This window comes from Lolium rigidum, chromosome 5 (genome assembly GCF_022539505.1).
Source record: "Lolium rigidum isolate FL_2022 chromosome 5, APGP_CSIRO_Lrig_0.1, whole genome shotgun sequence".
In the NCBI taxonomy this organism is placed as follows: domain Eukaryota; kingdom Viridiplantae; phylum Streptophyta; class Magnoliopsida; order Poales; family Poaceae; genus Lolium; species Lolium rigidum.
In genome coordinates, this window is record NC_061512.1 from 178,382,917 (window position 1) to 178,401,071 (window position 18,155).

At 48.5% G+C, this 18,155-nt stretch overlaps 3 protein-coding genes across 3 annotated transcripts; 1 reads left to right on the forward strand and 2 right to left on the reverse strand.

Annotated features, from left to right (window-relative positions):
• Positions 1-7,314: 7,314 nt before the first annotated feature.
• On the reverse strand, positions 7,315-10,138 carry LOC124655234 (GTP-binding protein BRASSINAZOLE INSENSITIVE PALE GREEN 2, chloroplastic-like). The gene is made up of 3 exons (XM_047194163.1): positions 8,918-10,138; positions 8,228-8,395; positions 7,315-8,140 (listed from the first exon to the last, which is right to left on the reverse strand). The coding sequence occupies exons 1-3, from the start codon at positions 10,136-10,138 to the stop codon at positions 7,751-7,753; spliced, it is 1,779 nt and encodes a 592-aa protein (XP_047050119.1). The 3' UTR covers positions 7,315-7,750.
• Positions 10,139-10,382: 244 nt separating this feature from the next.
• Positions 10,383-12,999, forward strand: LOC124655499. The gene is made up of 2 exons (XM_047194380.1): positions 10,383-10,575; positions 12,607-12,999. The coding sequence occupies exons 1-2, from the start codon at positions 10,427-10,429 to the stop codon at positions 12,686-12,688; spliced, it is 231 nt and encodes a 76-aa protein (XP_047050336.1). The 5' UTR covers positions 10,383-10,426; the 3' UTR covers positions 12,689-12,999.
• Positions 13,000-16,658: 3,659 nt separating this feature from the next.
• Positions 16,659-17,292, reverse strand: LOC124652575 (pathogen-associated molecular patterns-induced protein A70-like). Its single transcript, XM_047191612.1, has one exon. The coding sequence runs from the start codon at positions 17,290-17,292 to the stop codon at positions 16,678-16,680; it is 615 nt and encodes a 204-aa protein (XP_047047568.1). The 3' UTR covers positions 16,659-16,677.
• Between the last annotated feature and the right edge of the window lie 863 nt (positions 17,293-18,155).

Consider the following 18,155-nt stretch of genomic DNA (forward strand, 5'->3'; position numbering starts at 1 on the left):
GAGTCCTTTGCTGAATACTTTTGATACTCGAACGGCTGTGTGCATCTTAGTTATGCAGAGGCTGAGTGTAATGCTTAAAACTTTTAAGTAATAAAGCATTCTTTATCGAAAATCTAAGAGTGCTGATTACAACTAGACTAGAAAATAGTAAAGCTTACAAAAGGTCTCACTGCATGTTTTAAACCCTTCGAACATGCATATAAATAAAAATACATATACCAGAATGCTATTGTTTTCCGTAAGAACAACCCATTGAACAAGTTGGTGGAAGTCATCAAGATATTATTCCAATTGTCAGCAAGTTGCATTCAGTGCAGACAGAAGTAGAGACGGGCATCATCATTAAGTCCAATGTATGCAAGAGTAAGTAAAGATAGACTGAACCGAAAGTTCAAGTCGGAAGTCATCCTTCAAGGTAGTGAAAGCTACTCTGTTTACTGTTCTACTCCACACTGAAAAGTAAACCATTATCATTTTGACACTAACTTAGAAAGTGAGCTGAAAATGCGAAAAAGGCACTAGCTACTCATGTGAAGCATGGCATTTTCTTTTTAACTTGGAGGGTGATGCCTAACCTCTTTAAACCCCAGCCGGCTGGCCCTCTTTTAATCACTTCGTTTCCACTTCTTTGGAAGAAATGTCAAGCATTGATCCTTTTGCTGTGACACCTAACCATAGCAACTAGCACTAAGTTGCAGAATCATTGAGGGTGTATGCATCTGCTCCTACAAGTTATTTGCAACCACATAAAGCTAACAGATGGGAACTTAAATATAATATAGTACCTTTTTCATATATAACGGCCCTGGCACGAAAGAATATCTTGACTTACTGTAACAAAGAAATCAATACACATACTTTAATTTTTTTTGGAGAAGAGACCGATCAATAATTAGATAATTGGCCAAGCTATTCAAATTTCAGTAGGAATTGAAGCTATGGCTAGTTTATATTTTTTTTGGAGAAGAGACCTATTGATAATTAGATAATTGGTCAAGATATTCCAATTGAAGTAGCAGCTGAAGCTATGGCCAGTTATCAAACATCAGCGTCTCTGTTGATTCAGAGGAGCTGAAGTTTCTAGTGGTAGTCAATTCTAGTGGCCCATGTTAATACTAACCTTATTAAGAATAAGTTCTTCGGACCCAAAAGAGGGATATCCCATAATGGCTGAATGACAGAAATTGAACAAACATCTCGCCGGCCAATGGAATTTGGAATATTAATCAATGGCTAATCTCCGGCATGAACAGACCTCCACTGATCAGCATATATATTCTAAGGAAATTAGCAGTATTATCAACAGCTAGCTAGAAGATATAAATTCAGTCTGCACCAACACCCTCAAAAGTGCATTGGAACACTGATTGATTGACAGCTGACGACCCTTAATTGGCAATTTCAACCCCACGTCGGGTGCTAATCCTACAGTGAGTAAACAGTACTCCTATATCTCCGGCCATAGAACTATAGAAGCCCATAGACTCATTCATGCGCTCTGTTAACTTCACAAGATTCCAGTGAGCTCCGTGGGCACGATAGGTGTCCCGGCAGCCGGGCAAATCCAAGTGACGGCGTCACATCCGGATTGGCTGAAGAATATAAAAGTATTCATGTGGCGAGAATGAACTAGATCGCCTTTCTGCCTTTGGGAGTTTGGCCCTCCACATAGTAGCATACGTGCATTTAAAATATACTTGCTGAAGATTCCACATTTCCTCCAAACTTTGCACGCCTAGACGATTGATCGAATATTTCTTTCTTCTTTCCATCACGCACTTCTGCGCCGCTTAGACTTAGCGAATAAGGAAGGGGAACATGTATAGGAAACACATACTGTGTACATATAATATAACGAGAAAGTCCAAAGTTGCACGTGCAAAAACATACACGTGTTGATCAAACGCGCGAGTAGCAAATTATAAAGCACTAATTAGCATGAACGTGTAGGCTAGTAGTCCAAGATACCCTACTTAGAGTAAGGCCCTGAGGCCCAGCTTTATAAATTAATAAAGCCACAAATGGCAGAGTTAGAGCATCTCCAGCCGCGTCCCCCAAAGGGATTTGGGGCGCGCCGGACAGAAAATGCGTTCCAGCCGCGTTCCCCAAAGCTCTTTTTTATTCGGCGCGCCCTATACGGTGTCCGGCGCCCCGAGCCCGTCCCCGTCCCGCAGGGACGCACCGGGGATGCCGGACACAACGAAAAGCGAGGCGGGGAGTGGCGGGGCCGACCCGTCAGCGGCACAATTAATTTAAACCTAACCGTCGCCTACCTCGCGACGGAAGTTATTGGCGCGCAGCGACAGTGCAGTTCCCGCAGAGGGCGCAGCGACGCGTCCCGTCGCGCCTAGCTCTGCGTGCCGGCGTTAATAAGCGCCACCGCTCCTCCGCCTCCCTCCGGCCTATAAAAAGGGGCGCCTCTCATCGTCCCTCTCACACACAAACCCTAGCGCCTCTCTCCCAAACCCTAGCCGCCACCATCTCTTAACAAGACTCGACGCTATGTCTGGTAGAGGCGGAGGCTGACCTCGCGGCCGCGGCCGTGGTCGTGGTCGTGGTCGTGGCCGCGGCATAGCTGAACGCTCGCCGTCGCCTCCCACGCCGTCGTCTTCATCGTCGGAGATGGACGTGGAGCCGGACGTCCTGTTTGAGTTCGTCCACGTCCTCAAGGGCGACCCGCGCGGCATCCAGAGGCTGCCGGACTCCTTCGCCGAGTACGTCGGCGGCGTACGCCCGCGCACGATGCATCTGCGGGAGCATTCGTGCGGCTACTGCCGGTGGATCGTCAAGGCGATCTACGACGCGCGCGGCAAGATGTACCTCAACATCGGCTGTGAGAAGTTCGCGCGCCACCACAGCCTCGAAGCCGGCTTCATCCTCGTGTTCTCCTACTTCGGCAACAGGGACATGAACGTCAAGGTCTTCGACGAGAGGCGCTGCCTCCGGGACTACCACGGCGACAGGAACTCCCACGACGACAGCACCGACGAGGAGGACGACTGAGTGTTGTTTCTTCGCAGCGAATACGCGCACGGAGGTTTCTGCCTGTTCGCCTCATCGGTAGAACCAACAAGGGCACCATCCTCCCGCTGGATTTTCCGGTTTAGGTGACTCGGGTGTGCCCTCGAGTGTTCTTTCTTAGCAGCGAACACGGAAACCTTCGATGCACGGCCTAGTTAGGTTTAGTTTCTTTGCAATATTTTATATTTGTGTCCACCATGGTTCAAACTATGTATTAGTTTGTGGAAAACCATGTTCCAAACTATGTCTTCGTGTAAACCACGTTCCCAATTATGTATTAGTTTGTGGAAATTGAAATAAAAATACCAAGAAAAATTATTTTAAATGTTTGGGGGCGGCGTTTGGGGGACGCGGCTGGGGAGCGACGTCCCCCAAACGCGGCACGAACGAAACACGTCCCCCAAACGCTCGATCCGGCGCGGTTTGGGGGACGGTTTGGGGGACGCGACTGGAGATGCTCTTACAAGGTGCTGAACGAACAGCTTACAAGCATCAAGGAACAAGCAAACAGAGAAAAAACAAAAGAGCACAGCTTGGACTTCAATGCCATCATCCAACGGAATGGACAGAGCGGAGGAGAGGAAACGCCGTGAAGCTCACCACCGGGCTCATGCCATGATCAAGACCTGGCGCGCCGCCACCAGCATGCCATCCGCCTCCGCCTTCGAAGAAGGCCCCAACCTTCTCACCCTGGTTCGTAGGGCGCCGAACCATCGAAAGGCAGAGCAGCTCTCCCCAGAGCGCGCATAGACACCTGGGCCAGCGTTCAAAGGACCATCCCCAAGCACGAGCACCGCACGCGAAACACCGCAGGCATCACAGCCGGCCATCGCACCGACCACCCAAAAGACTTCAGCTTCAGGACATCGCTCGCCGAAGAAGACACGGCAAGAAAAGGGCATCCATGTTGCCGTGAACGTCCGGGGCACCCATAGCTGCCGGAAAGGGGACAACTTTCCCCTATCGCCCAGGCCGAGGGCGCCGACCCGCCGACAAGCCACCGCACCAGCCGAGCACCACCACACTTCGCCACATGAAACGCCGCCACCTGCGGGCCTGGAAACACACGCAGCACAACCACCTTCCGCCGTCCCAAGGCAGCGCCTCCAAGGAGAACACGACGCTCGAACGCCGTCGCCGCCCAATCCAGAGATTTTGGGTTTTCACCCGGGCGCAGAGGAAGGAGAGAAGGGGATGTACCTCAGCGTCGCCTCCAAGGAGGAAGACGGCGTCCGAAACGTCGCCGACGCCGTGGCCGCCACCGCCGGCCAAAGATCTCTCCCGGCCAGAGCCCCGGACCCTGCCACCCCAGCACATCACCCAGACGAGAACGTCAAGATGCCCTTCGGATGGGTACCGCGCGGAGCAGGCCGCCGTCTTCAGCACAGACTCGGAGGTCGACGGGGCGACCACCGCGACGCGAGCAACCTCCACCGCCACCACGCCGCCCGCGCGACCGAGGAGGCGGTCAGCAGCACCGGCCAACGCCCCCCGCCGTCCGGGACCGCGCCGCCCTCACCTAGCAGAGGCCGCCGCCTCAGAGCCCCGACCCCCACCGGGGAGAGCGCCGGTGGACACTGCCCTGGCCCGACACCACTCCGGCAGGAGCAGATCGGAGCAGGGGTCGCCTACCGCGCACCCGCACCAGCACCGGCAAGCCCCGAGCGGTGTTCCTCCACCGATCGCCGCATCGAGGAGCCAAGGGCCCAGATCCCTGCCGCCCCCTTCACCGGCGTCGTGGTCTTTGACCGGCGGCGCCTCCGGAGGCGGCGAGGAAGGGAGGATGAGGGGGAGGGAGCGGCGGCGGCGGTCTAGGGTTTCGCCCCTCGCGTCGCCCGAACCGGTTTCCCGTCTCTTTACGCACTGATGGATCCGTCGCCCAAGATACCCTACTCCCACCGTTACTCCTAAAGAAAAGCCCCAAGAAAGTGTCTTTTTAAGTTCCACAAAAACAAAAACAAAAAAAAGACACTATCTTGGTAGTTCCACAAAAGGTAGTTTCAAATTTTGACTAGTGATATCCTTTCGAATCTTTTTCATCACATAATTGAAAGTCACATGACTACACCGAGGAATTTATCACAGAAGGCAATTTCTGATTTTAATACTCAAGGCATATGCAGAAATTCAATTCGGCTCCCAGGTGCGTATGCTCCCTCTACCAAAAAATCTTATTTCGAAGTGTCAAAAAAATTTGACAAAAAATTCTACATGTACATCTTCATAATATATGTGTGTTCGTCAAGTTTCAAGAAAAAACAACATTTTTTGTGGACTATGTAAAAAAGAGAAATTTTATCTTGTAAAAAGCATTATTTCTAGCATTGAGTTTTGTCTTTTTTACACACGCCACATGACAAGTCGATTTTTTATGAAACAACTTTGTAAGCGTGTAGCACGTGAAGATGTACATGCGAATTTTTCGTTTCAATTTTTTTGAAATTCAAAATGTGTGTAAGAAGCATTTTAAACTAAAGGGAGCATATGCTCCCATAGGCATATGTACATGACGAGTTTATGTAAAAAAAAGTCAGGGTATATTATACTTTTATTTGATTTTAATACTTGAGGCATACTCTTGGCAAGTTCAGGATATGCTCCCACCGTTTCCGTGCAATGGCCGCTCACAGCTTGCGCACCTGCAGACTCTTAGCCAAGTTATGCATCCCGTTTGGCTGGCAACCCATTTTCTGCATTCTGGCACAAATTGGAGCTTGCTGTTTGGTTAACTGCTTATGGCTTGGCTATAGCAACAACATGTGTTTGGTTGTATGCCGGAGCCAGGGTTGTCAGCGCCAGCGGGAAGGTGCAAACAGTGGGAAGGTGTCGAGGCGGGCGGGAGAAAGGAAAAATATACTCGACCGGTTGCGCGGTCAAGTATATTCAGGAGAGTTTTGCGGATCAACTCTTATACAGTAATTTTTAATCATGTAGGTACAGTTTTGGACAAATTTTACTCTTGTAAGGCTTTCTTAGGGCATCGGTTAGAGACGCTCTAATAAACCAATGCTTACTATCATAGACTTAGAAATAGTAATTTCTAAATAGACGCAGACATAGACACACCATTTGCACACAGGTAGTACAATCGCAATGCCTTGCCCTAATGCCCTTCACTTACAGCCACACCCACAAAATCTCAAAATTGACAATGATCTAGTGTCAGCCATCCTGGTTGTGGTTCTCATCGTCTTGACTCTTTTGACATCTAAAACCGAGTAAACCAAGTCATTAACTACAAAAGCTAATATCGGTAAAGCACAGCCGTTAACATCTAAGCATCATGAAATGATTATGCTGCTACTTGCATTAAATTTACCAATCCAAAAGATTGTACTTTATGTCAAAGACAGTTTCTGAAGATTTGAGTTGAAAAGGTGGGCTTCTACTTGCCATTTTGCCAACAGAATCATGCATTCCAGATCTTTCTTTCAAGTTACTTTTAAGAATTTGAGTCATATTATACAATGTAAGATAGAAAAGCAGAGACTTTATCAGGTGTTCTTCAGATTACACTCATGAAAGAAAGCAACACGTATGATTTAAGAGATATATGCAGGAGCTGCTTATAATTGGTTGCAGTAGCTGCAAGAGTTGCTTATAATTGGTTGGAGTAGCAACAAGTATGACTTAAGAGATATATGCAACAGCTGCTTATAATTGGTTGTAGTAGCTGCAAGAGTTGCTTATAATTGGTTGCAGTACCAACAGGTATGACTTGAGATATATGCAACAGGTACGACTCAAGAGATATATGCAAGAGCTGCTTATAACAGGTATGACTGATGAAATTTTCTATGTATGCATGTGCCAAAGTATTGCAGTTGCTTATAATTGGTTGCAGGATTTGTCTGTAACATGCAACCAATGTAACTTACAGTACCAGAATGATGGGTCGTACCACAACCATTGCTGTGTGTGCATCTTCACGATAAGAAAGAGACAAATAATGTTAAGATACTGCTCACATTTAGCAACTTCAGGGATACTGCCCTGCTGTTCATGTACCAACAACAAAACTTGTCAACCCTAACAGGTAAAAGGGAAAAAAACATAACGCCATGTATTAGTACCAGAACATAACGGTATGAAAAAACTCAAGAAATAGAGTAATAGTTGGTGAAAATGTGAACATATACTATGTATAAGCAGTCACGCAAAATGGCAAGCTGAAACAGCATAGACCTCAAAACCCAAAAGAAGTTAGTAAGTTTTCTAGCAAAACGAGCTGTGAGTGTGAAACATGCGGACAGAGATTAGAAGTCTTAGGCAACATGTGTAAGAGAAACAAGATGTGAAATCCGTAGATTCTATATCAAAATTCAGAGATTACAACTTCAATGTACAAGTTACACAACTTCAGTCCTGAACTTTTATCACGTAATTAAAATGTAAAACTGACTATCTCGGAATCTCCGTGTCTGATTGAGTAACAAAAGATGCTGAAGTTCAGAGAGAACAGCCTAGACAGTCCAAACTGGACACTTAACATACTGGCAAAGGTTCATTTGACTAGATTATTATTACCAGTTCATGGCAAGTCTAGAAGACCCCCATGCTCCCAGAAAAATCTTCTACGAACAACAGCCCCCTGAACAAGTATGCATTGCACAGGATGTGCCTTTGTATGTCTCAAACCTCATCTGTCAGCTTAGAGGGGCAAATCCTAACATTGTAGAACAGAAGAACATGGACACCTATGTTCCTGTCACAGATTGGAATGAAACGCTCAAGCATCTATAACCGCAGCTGGTTCCGAAGGTTCTGGTGCTGCAGATGGACTTGAACTGGCTTTGCTGTCCTTCTTCTTGTTTGTTTTCTTATTGCCTTTCAGCTTATTTGTCATGCTATCTGCCTGGGAGACAATCTTTGAAACTGAGAATCCTGCTTCCTCAAAAATTGATGCCCTCTCATGGACAAGGGAGCTCCTGGGGACAACATCAACACCATCATATGTCCATAACCCTAATACCGCCTCTCCTTTCAGGCTGATTCCATACCAGCCAAGACCTGAAATGGCTATATCCATAGTATTTTTATCCCAATTATCCCCAGAAACTTTGAACAGTTTCCTCACCCATTTCCCAAGCTCGCTCACCCGTTTCTCTCCTATAGGAGGCTGCAGTTATCACACCAAGAAGCAAGTTATTTTATGACATACATTAATTAGGATAAACACAACAATTTGTTAGGATAAGATGGATGCCTGAAGTTGCAAGCCGAAGTGATCTTTCATCATAGAGGCTGCATTTTCGGTCTTCCCCATGTGAAGTGGCAGAAGTGGTGATGCCCATACCGTAACGTAGATTGATCCTACAGTTAAATCTTCAATATCCAGACGCGCCAGTCCTCCCATATGTATGGACTGCCCTGCCTGAAAGGGTTGCAAACAAACTAATTACATACAAACAAGGAGCGCTTAACATGAGACATGCCAAAACAGCAGGGTGAATAATCCTGGCTAACTATTCTTTTGCCTAACCACTGAACCTTAACCGAAGGCACTGTAAGTCATTCAGGAATGCCCCCGCAAAAAAAATTCAGGAATGAACAGGTCATGATATGAAGGGCTGAAACTTCATAAGTTACATCTGTGTGTCAATTTGTTAAAATCTAATCTATCATCACACATTTGTGGATTTCATCTTCAGAATTACGCACGGTAGTTACTTAAATATAACACCACCTCCCAATTTTCCCTACCAATCCCTCATATTATCACAAATATTTAACCAAAAGCGGATATGTTATGTAGCAGAGAAATAAAATAAGTTAGAATTGTTCACAAGAAACAAAACTAATCAAGGGAATGATAAAATAATAAGAAATTAACTACGTTGCATCCATCATAAAAATCATCACTGATAGAAGGTGCATAAAATGAGCAATGTGAGACCTTTAATCTGTATGTTCTTGGCCGCATCTCTTTCCTCACTTGAACAAGCTTCTGCTCCTCAAGAGTAAGTCTGGACGTCAGCTGGTGTCCATGAAGCAAGCCCGGGGTGTCGAACAGCTTTGCCTGAGCACCAAGAACACCGTCCACCCGGATGACCCCGAGGGTTGTTCCCGGAACCGGCGCCTCCGTCAAGGTTCCCTGTAGCCCGCCCTCCGCCCCAGAGCACCTCGCAATGGCATTGAGCAGCGTCGACTTGCCCACATTCCTGGCTCCAACAGCCCAGACCTTGCCCCTTGCCCCGGCAAGCTCACGCACGTGGTGGAGCAGGTCGCGCACCCCCCACCCTCTTGCGGCGCTGACAAGGTGAACGCCGGCGAGCTGGAGGTCGGCGCCAGCGCCGGCGCGGGCGCGGGACTGCGCCCACGCGTGCACGTCGTCGGGGGAGAGCTCCGGCGTCGGGAGCAGGTCGAGCTTGGTGACCACGAGCACGGCGCGCGGGAGGTTTGACGGCGCGCCGCGCCTCCAGTCGGCGTGGTGGGCCTCGCCGGCGACGGCGACGAGGCGCGCCACGGCGCGCGGGAAGGAGCCGTCGAAGTCGGAGGCGTCGGCGAGGAGCAGCACCAGCGACCGGGCCCCCGACGGCGACGCGAGGCGCGGGCCGACGGCCGCCACGAAGTCGAAGTCCGGGAGCAGGGCCTCCGCGTCGGCGCGCTTCACGTGGCCGTAGTGGCGCAGCGAGTGGCACCGGGCGCACACCAGCACCTTGCTCTTCTTCTCGGGCTCCGTCGACAACGGCGCCGCCGCGTCGACGTCCCGCGAGCTGTCTGGGCCCTCACGGAGGTGGCCGGTTTTGAGAGAGGCCGAGATGCCGGTGTCGTCGTCGGTGACCGGCGCGAGGCGCGCGCGGTAGTCGGGGGACTTGGGGGATGGGAGGTTGAAGAAGCCCGGGAGCGCCGGGTCGGCGGACTGCATGGCGATGCCGCATCCCGGGCAGTTTGTGTTGGCGCTGACGGCTGGGAGGGTGGAAGACACCACAGCCGGAGGTGGAGACGCCGTTGGTGGCGGCGGCGTTGGCGGGGACGAGAGATGGCGGCGCAGGAGCGGGAAGGTCTTAGGGATTTGGCTGTGAGGTGCGGAAGGAAGATGAGGAAGCGAGGGTGCCGCGCCTGCTCGGAGGAGGCGGCGGAGCGCGGGTTGGAGGCGCCGGGCGTGGGAGAGCATCTTGCCGTGCCGCCGCCGCCGCCAATTCGTGACCGGTGGTGGGTGTTGGGCGTTTTCGCGGGGAGGTGGAGGAATTGGGCTTTTGGTATTGGGTAGAAGCAAATGGGCCTTTAACGGGCCAAGCATACCAAACAGTGCGTACATCGGTCGCCTTGCTCTGTAGAAGGAAGCCCACGTCGGAACGCCTCAACGAATATTCTCTCTGCTCCGCCGCCGTCAGCCGCCCCTCAACTCCGGCGCATATCCTAGGGATCCACAGATCTTTTCTTGCGCAAGTCGAGGTTGGCGATGGCGTTGACCAATTTGATCCTGACGGTGGTGGGGGTGGGCGCGGCGGTGATGCTGCTGCGCAAAGACGTGAAGCAGTCGTCCGCCGTCTTCCGCCGCAACATTCGCCATATCAAGAATTGGCTCGAGGAGGAGTCCGCCGCCACCACGTACGCTCTTCGCCCCCTTCTCTTTTGCTTCTAGCCCCCATTACTGTTTACTAAATTGCAGTGGGACTGGATCGATCGGAATCATCGATTAGATCTTATTGTCAATCAGGTTACTCTGCAATTCGGCAAATTGTAATATGATGATGTGTTTAGGTCCGTGGTAGCTCAGCACCTCAGCATTGATATATGCAACGGATTAAGAAATCGTAGACTAGACCTACCTGTTCTTAAATCAACTCTTGCTGAGGCTGCACAACAAAAGATATGGTGCTTATATGGACTAGGTGCATCTTCTTGTTCCCCGTTATAATTTTGGTATAAATTATTTGTTATCTCTGTTTCTCTAGTGCTGAAATTATCACCTGTCATTCTGTAGAGCTGGAATTATCACCTGTGATTCTCCTGTGCTAAAATTATAAAACTATGTTTGATTCATTGGCGAGTAGTTCCATCATCAAAGGATAACACCTTAATGGTTTTTCCACCTGATCTGCCGTTCCCTCTACTTTGTAGAGAGCCTGGGTTCGCACACCTAGTTGCGCACATGACCTTTACTATGTCTTCTCCTCGCCCACATACAAATGTTGAGAATAATTTTCAAGCATTCATGGATACTCATCCTGATATAGACACCTGCAGTTGCAGATTTAGTGCAAAAATATGACAGCTGTGCTGTGCACAATTTTTTGCTTCCACATTTTTATAGCATACTATTCACTAACAATGGCATACCAACTTCTTATTTCTGCACACGAGGCGCATGGTCATTTTTTTTGGTACCATTTGTTTCTGTAATTTACATGTATATATCAAAAATCATAACTTTCTGGAGTGATTGCATGGTTGACTATGTAGGTTGCGCATACAGTCCATTTTAGTTTGGGAATTACCCTGTTTGCCGATTAACTGGCCGATTTGCCTATTAATCCTCCACTCACCCACCGACCAAGCAGCTGCAGGTTAACGATTTCCTCAACATTGGATTTAATATTTCTTCTGTTAATGATAATGCAAGGTTTCTTCCAGACTTCAGATTTCTGCCTCTCAAGTTATAGACATGATATTTTATTATCTTGGCTAGCAATTAGTTCTCACCTTATGTCACTTTGGAGCCTTACAGGCTCTTTCATCCTTTGCTGACAACATATTCCTTGTTCCATTCATGATAACACATTTATGCTGAAATAGAAATTGGTGGGGTTAAAATCGAGCTTATCCTTGTAACGAAGTTCACCTCCAGTTTTAGGGCTCCTTTGATTCATGGAATTTGTATAGGAATGTGTAAGATTTGGATCCTATAAATTTTCCACACACAAAGCTATTTGATTCATAGGAACATATCCAATAGGAATTAATCGTGTACAAATCTTGTAGTGTAAATCATATAGGGAAAAGGCATTAGGTCATACCTGATAGAAAATTCCTTTGCTACAATCAAAGACATTTCATTTTCCCATAGGATTAAGTAGGCATGGGCATGGCATCCTAATCCTATGTCTTTGCTATTCCTATGCTTTTCCTATCATATGAATCAAAGGACCCCTAGATGCTAGCGGCTAGCCTGGTTTCTTTTACTGTGTTAAGAGACTAGAATTACTGTGCTTGTGGTAAATTATGCGAACTTTAGGTTAGCATTATTAAAAAATGGTCATAAATGTTTACACATGCTAGGCTATCCACCTCTACTGCTGGATACCTAAAATCATGTGCCTATTGCCTTTTTGCAATGCCAAAAAGAGTGAACCTGTCCCCTAATTACATCACTTAGTTTCTTTTTTCCCTTTTCTCGTTGCTCTTTTTCTATGTTGTTTATTGTGATAGGAAGGCTTAAACATAATAATTGTATCCTTGAGCGAGAACTCGGTAGGAATTACTCTTGCTGACTGTTCTTGCTTTGTGCAATTTGATTCACCAATGCTGTAGCTCAGTCCACTGAATCGAGAAAGAAAGAGTTACTGTAATTTCATATTCCATGATAACATTAGCAGCACTTGCAGGCTTTCAGCTTCTTCCATGTTTTTATTTTGACAGATCTGCTGAGCGATCGGTGCCAAAGGAGCTGGAGTCCCAGGCTGCCAAGAAAGATTCTGCACCCAAAGTGGACAAGGATTAGATGGTTTTGCACGCCATTTTCCGTTCAAAGCAGCTTTGGGTTTAGGATTCGCGTACTTGTACAAAAATAGTTTGGTACGATCTTCAGTATAGAGATATTGGACTCAAATAATGGTGGATGCATGGATAGTGCATGTGAGTTCTATCCCCTTTCTGAGTTTCTGGGCTGGTTTAGAAATCGGAGTGCATATTTATATTTCTTCGATATTATACTTTTCTGTGCTGAGATCAATAGTGAGCATCCAATAAATCGTGGTTTGTTATAATTCAGCAGTTTCATGTTGATGGCACCATTCAGCCCATCATCTTTCAGCAATTTAGTCAGATTTATGATTTGTCTGTAGCATAAACGTGTTTGAAATTCTCACATATCAGATTGAGCTATGCTTCTAAAACAAACTCCAACCTTGATAGAGGTTTTGTGGGTGTCTGAAATGCACATATCTTGTCTGCATTTAGTTGTGATTATCTATCTTCTTCTTTATCAATGCAAATGGAAAGTCTTTTTTCCTTGTCAAAAAAGTTACAAATAGTAAAAGTATTTCTTACAATAAATGCATACAAGCAAAGCCAAAAGTAAAGCCACTGTTTGGTTGAGTACAAGCAATCTGCACAAACATACACGAACTTGTAAACATTCGACCACTGGTTGCTTTTGTAGCTTGTACACGAGACGAGAGCATCTCAAAAAGTGGATAGCTCTCCCTTCAACAAAGAAATGAAGCAATCTGCAATCTTCTATGAAGGAAAAAAATGAAGCCAGCACGTGATCCAAAGAGTCAACCTGTCCCCTAATTACATCACTTGGGTTTTCTTTCATTTTTTCTCATTGCCCTTTTTCTATGTTGTTTATTGTGATAGAAGGCTTAAACATACTCCGTAATAATTGTATCCTTGAGTGAGAACTTGGTAGGAATTACTCTTGCTGACTGTACTTGCTTTGTGCAATTTGATTCATGAATGCTGTAATTAGCCTCAGTCCACTGAATCAAGAAAGAAAGAGTTGCTGTAATTTCGTATTCCATGATAACATTAGCAGCACTTGCAGGCTTTCACCTTCTTCCATGTTTTTATTTCGGCACATCTGCTGAGCAGCAGCACTTGCAGGCTGCCAAGAAAGATGTTGCACCCAAATTGTACAAGGATTAGATGATTCTGCACGCCATTTTCCGTTCAAAGCAACTGTGGGTTTAGGATTCGTGTACTTCTACAGAAAGTGTTTGGTAGGATCTCCTCCTGGGCTCCTGCTTTGAAGCTTGCACATGGTGGAAGGGCTTCCTTGGCTTACCTGAAGGAACATCCAGAGGAAAAATCTTCTATCCATGTCGTGTTGGGTTAGCTGCCTCGCTGAAGTCTGGAAAAGAACAGTTTAGTGTTTTTGGTGTAATGTAATGCCAGTGGTGGTTTTTGGATAGTTTAGCTAGGTGATGGCGTGCTTTTGTGGCGCTGAGCTGTGATTTTGGTTCAGTGTTATGGTGCCCCCGATGTGAGTGGTAGGATCTAGCTTTAAGACTTGGTTCTAGCTGCGGCTTTGCTCGTTTACGTTGAATTCTGAATGTTCTGAACACTAGTTTCGTTTTCGTTTATGTTATAAATGAAACTGAGGAGGTATCTCCCCGTGAATCTAAAAATGTCGGACCCAAATAATGGTGGATGCATGGACAGTGCATGTGGGTTCTATCCCCTTTCTGAGTTTCTGGGCAGGTTTGGAAATTGGAGTGCATATTTACATTTCTCCGGTATTATACTCAGATCAATAGTGAGCATCCAATAAATCATGGTTTGTTATATTTCTGCAGTTCCATATTAATGGCACCATTCGCTCATTGCTGACGCTGGCGGGAGCCGTCGGGCAAAGCCCGGGCAGTGCTGGCAGTGGCGGCCTCCCTCTCTCCCTTGCGCACTGATGAACCATCGGGGCGGGCTCGTTCCAGCAGCGGTGGAAGGCGCCGGTCCTGGCTCCGGCTGCCACGGGCTCCCGCTGTGTGGTGGCTCGTGCTCGGGCGCGGTGGTGGGGCCTCTGGCCGCCGCCGCAAGTGCTGCAGGGAGCGCTCATGGGGGCGGCCAGATCTTGGCCCAAGGGCCTAGATCTGGGCTTGGTGGGCCTGGTTGCTCTCACATCCCTGCCTTTCCCATCGTGGCCTCCTGTGCCTGTTGTTGTCGCGCGGTTGGGGTTGATGGAGTCGTCTGAGAAGCGGGTTGCCGGTACTGCGTGGTGGCCGGAGTCCGGCAGTCCTGCTCAGCTGTGTCGGAACCATGGGGTTTTTTGTCTGTTTCGTCGCCGCTATGGGTGACGCTCTTGCTGGCCATCCGGGATTGGGTCCTTGTGCTAGCGCGTGCTCTCCGGGTAGGCAACATGCTCGCTGCTACAGCTGCTCTCACGGCTGTGGTATGCTTTCCCTCCGACCAGTTTGGTCGTGCTTGTGTAGGTGTTGACGCTATGGGGATGGTGGGGTCGTCAGGTTGTCGCCGATCTAGCGTTGTTGACGCCTAGATTTGGGTATGACCGGGCATTGCCAGCTAGTCTGCGTTCACCTTGCGGTTGAGTTTAGTTGGGGCTAGTTCATAGTGCGACTTGGCGCGGCAGTGATTTCTGCTTTGTCTGCTCTACGCTGATGGCGTTCGGAACTTAATTTTCTTGGGTTTTGGACCTCGGCGAAAGCTGCACATGGCTGTGGCATGTGCTGGTGTCGGCGGCACCTGCGGGTGTTGCTCCCTTGTTGAAGGTGTCACGATGATGTCTCTCCTGTTTGAAGTGATGGGCTCCGTCCCTCCGCCTCAATCTGCTCTCCTTGGGGGCCTCACTTTAGGCATGCCTCTCTTGTAGTGTCTTGTGGATCACCTTGTGACCTCTCGCTGGTGTCGCAGCCCTCTCGCAGCATCGGACTGGCTGCTTTTACACGGTTTGCTGCGGTAGCCGATGTCCTCCCTAGCGCCTTGGGGGCTTTGCTAGGTTGGCGTCTGGTCGTAACTCTTGTCGGTGTGCTTATCCCGATGCCAGGGGATGATGATGATGTGTTCTTGGTATAGACCTAGCCCGAGCTCCAGGGGTGGTTGCTCTCGGGTCTGGGTGAAAACTTTGCAGGATCTTTTGTCTCTCCCGGCGACGATGGCGCATTCTAGCGCCATTCACCTTCTTGGAGGCATCGCCGCAAGACCCCATCCTCCTCCTTTGGTTTCTCAAGCCCTGTTAGGTGGTCGGCTCGTCGTTGAGTTCCCCATGGATTGCAGTCTTGGTGTGGTGGAGGTTTGTTGGTGCGAACATGGCCGTGATTGCTCCGGTGCTGCAGAAGACAAAGCTCTCTCTTCATGGATCAAGTTAGCACTCCGACGGGCTTGACGTTACATGTGTTGTCTTATGTTTGAGTTTCGGTTTGCGCTTAGCGCGTATGTGTTATAACTCTTGGCGTAACTCGTAGCCGCGTGGTTGATGGCTTCGTTAATTTAAAGCTAGGCTCATTTCGAGCCTTTCATCTAAAAAAAAAGGCTATTGATAGAGGTTTTGCAGGTGTCTGGAATGCACATATCTTGTCTGCATTTAGTTGTGATTATCTATCTTGTTCTTTATCAATGAAAATGGCGAGTATTTTTCCTTGTTCCAAACAAAAGTTACAAATAAATGAATTTCTTACAATAGATGAACACGAAATGCAATATGCATACAAGCAAGCCAAAAGTAAAGCCACTGTATATTTGCTTGAGTAGAAGCAATCTGCACAAACCTACACGACTAGTAAAAACATTCGACCACCGAATGCGTTTGTAGTTTGTACACGAGACGAGAGCATCTCAAAAAGTGGATAGCTCTCGCTTCAACGAACAAATGAAGCAGTCCTCCTGAGCAAACAAAAAGCAAATGAAGCAAGCACGTACTCTAGTCAAAGCTGGCGGCGACGTCCAGGGCAGCAACTCAATCCTTTGGTTGTGCTCTGGATTTCTGCAGTTTGGTCTGAACTTTCAGCGACCACGTGAGCAGAACGATGGAATCCATTAGCGTATGGTATCTGGCTCGGCTTCCGGCGTCCCACGGCCGGCGGCGCGCTGCTTGAGCATCTGCGTGTAGTTGAAGATGGAATCGAGGCGCTGCTGCCTGAGGTCGTCCTTGAACCCCCGGATGAACTCCTCCGCCTTGGCGTCCACCTCCGACCCGGCCGCTTCCTCCTCCTCCGTCGGCGGCGGCTGCTGCCGTCGCGCCTGCACAAGGGCGTACACGTCGTCCATGCTCAACGAGTCCACGTCCTCCTCGTCCTCCTCCTTTCCCGCCGGTGCAGACGCTATCGGTGCGCGCGGGGTGGACGGCGACCACGCCCTCGCGCTCGGCCCGGCGTCCTCTGTTCGACTGGAGGTCGCGTGCGAGTCCTCGGGCGCCGCCTCGGTGTGGAAGCTCGGCGACGGGGAGGAGAAGACGGAGAAGGACCGGAGCCGCTGCAGCAGCACCGACGACGCCCTGCGCGTGATCCCGCGTCGAGGCGACGGCGACTGCGGCTGCGCCCGCGACGACAGCGCGAAGATGGCGCCCACGACGACGTTCAGCAGGACGAACCACGCCGCGCCGGAGCCCAGCCACGCCGGCAGCGGCCAGCACCACCACCCCGCCGCCGCCATCATCGGCGCTTGCTTCGCTTAGAGTACCCTGCGGTTCACCGACTCGCGTGCGCCGGAGCTCGCGTGTTTCTTGTGCGTTGCTTGCTTGCTCTGCTTCTCTTCGCCGAGAGAGACAGAGAAGATGGTGGGACTTTGTTGTGTCGCGACGATGGCGGTAATATATAGAGCGCGCCATCGGCCCGGTTTCGTGGCACAAAAGGTACTGATCAGGTTAAGTTAAGTTAAGGTACTACTAGTACTTGGAATTGTGAGTGTCGGGCGGGAGCCGAGCGCGTCATCTCGCTCGCGAGCCAAAGAAGATTGGTCAGGCGTACACTGGTCATCCCATTGCGGGCTCCTGTCCTGTCAGCTTGTTGATCACCATTGATTTGTTATCCAATTCGATAAGCAAGCCCCTGTTGGTTCCGTTTAGTCTCGCCGGCAGCTAACATTCCAGACTCTAATGGTTTACTTTGATAAGCAAACAATCAAGGCAACTCAAGCACCAAGTAATTCTCAACAACAACAAAAAAAAAAAAAACTCAAGCACTAAGTTTAGTCTCCAGTTTGGAGCTTATTTTCGTTACAATGCAAAAATAGGATCTAACTCTTGGAACACTAAGTTAATTTACAGCATTTTTTTACAGTAAGATGCAACCGGATTTTTTTTCTCATCCAAAACAGACGGAAATTAAAATATATTGGAATTGCTGCTAATTTGCAGCTCAGTGTACGTGATTTCTGCATCCTATGAATTGCAGTTGGAGTTGCAACTAAGATTTTTAATCGTAAGTAGGGTCGCAACCATGATTTTTTTAATAAAGTCGAGTTGCAACTAAGATATTTTCAGTTGCAAATTGGGTTGATGTTGAGATATTTAAATC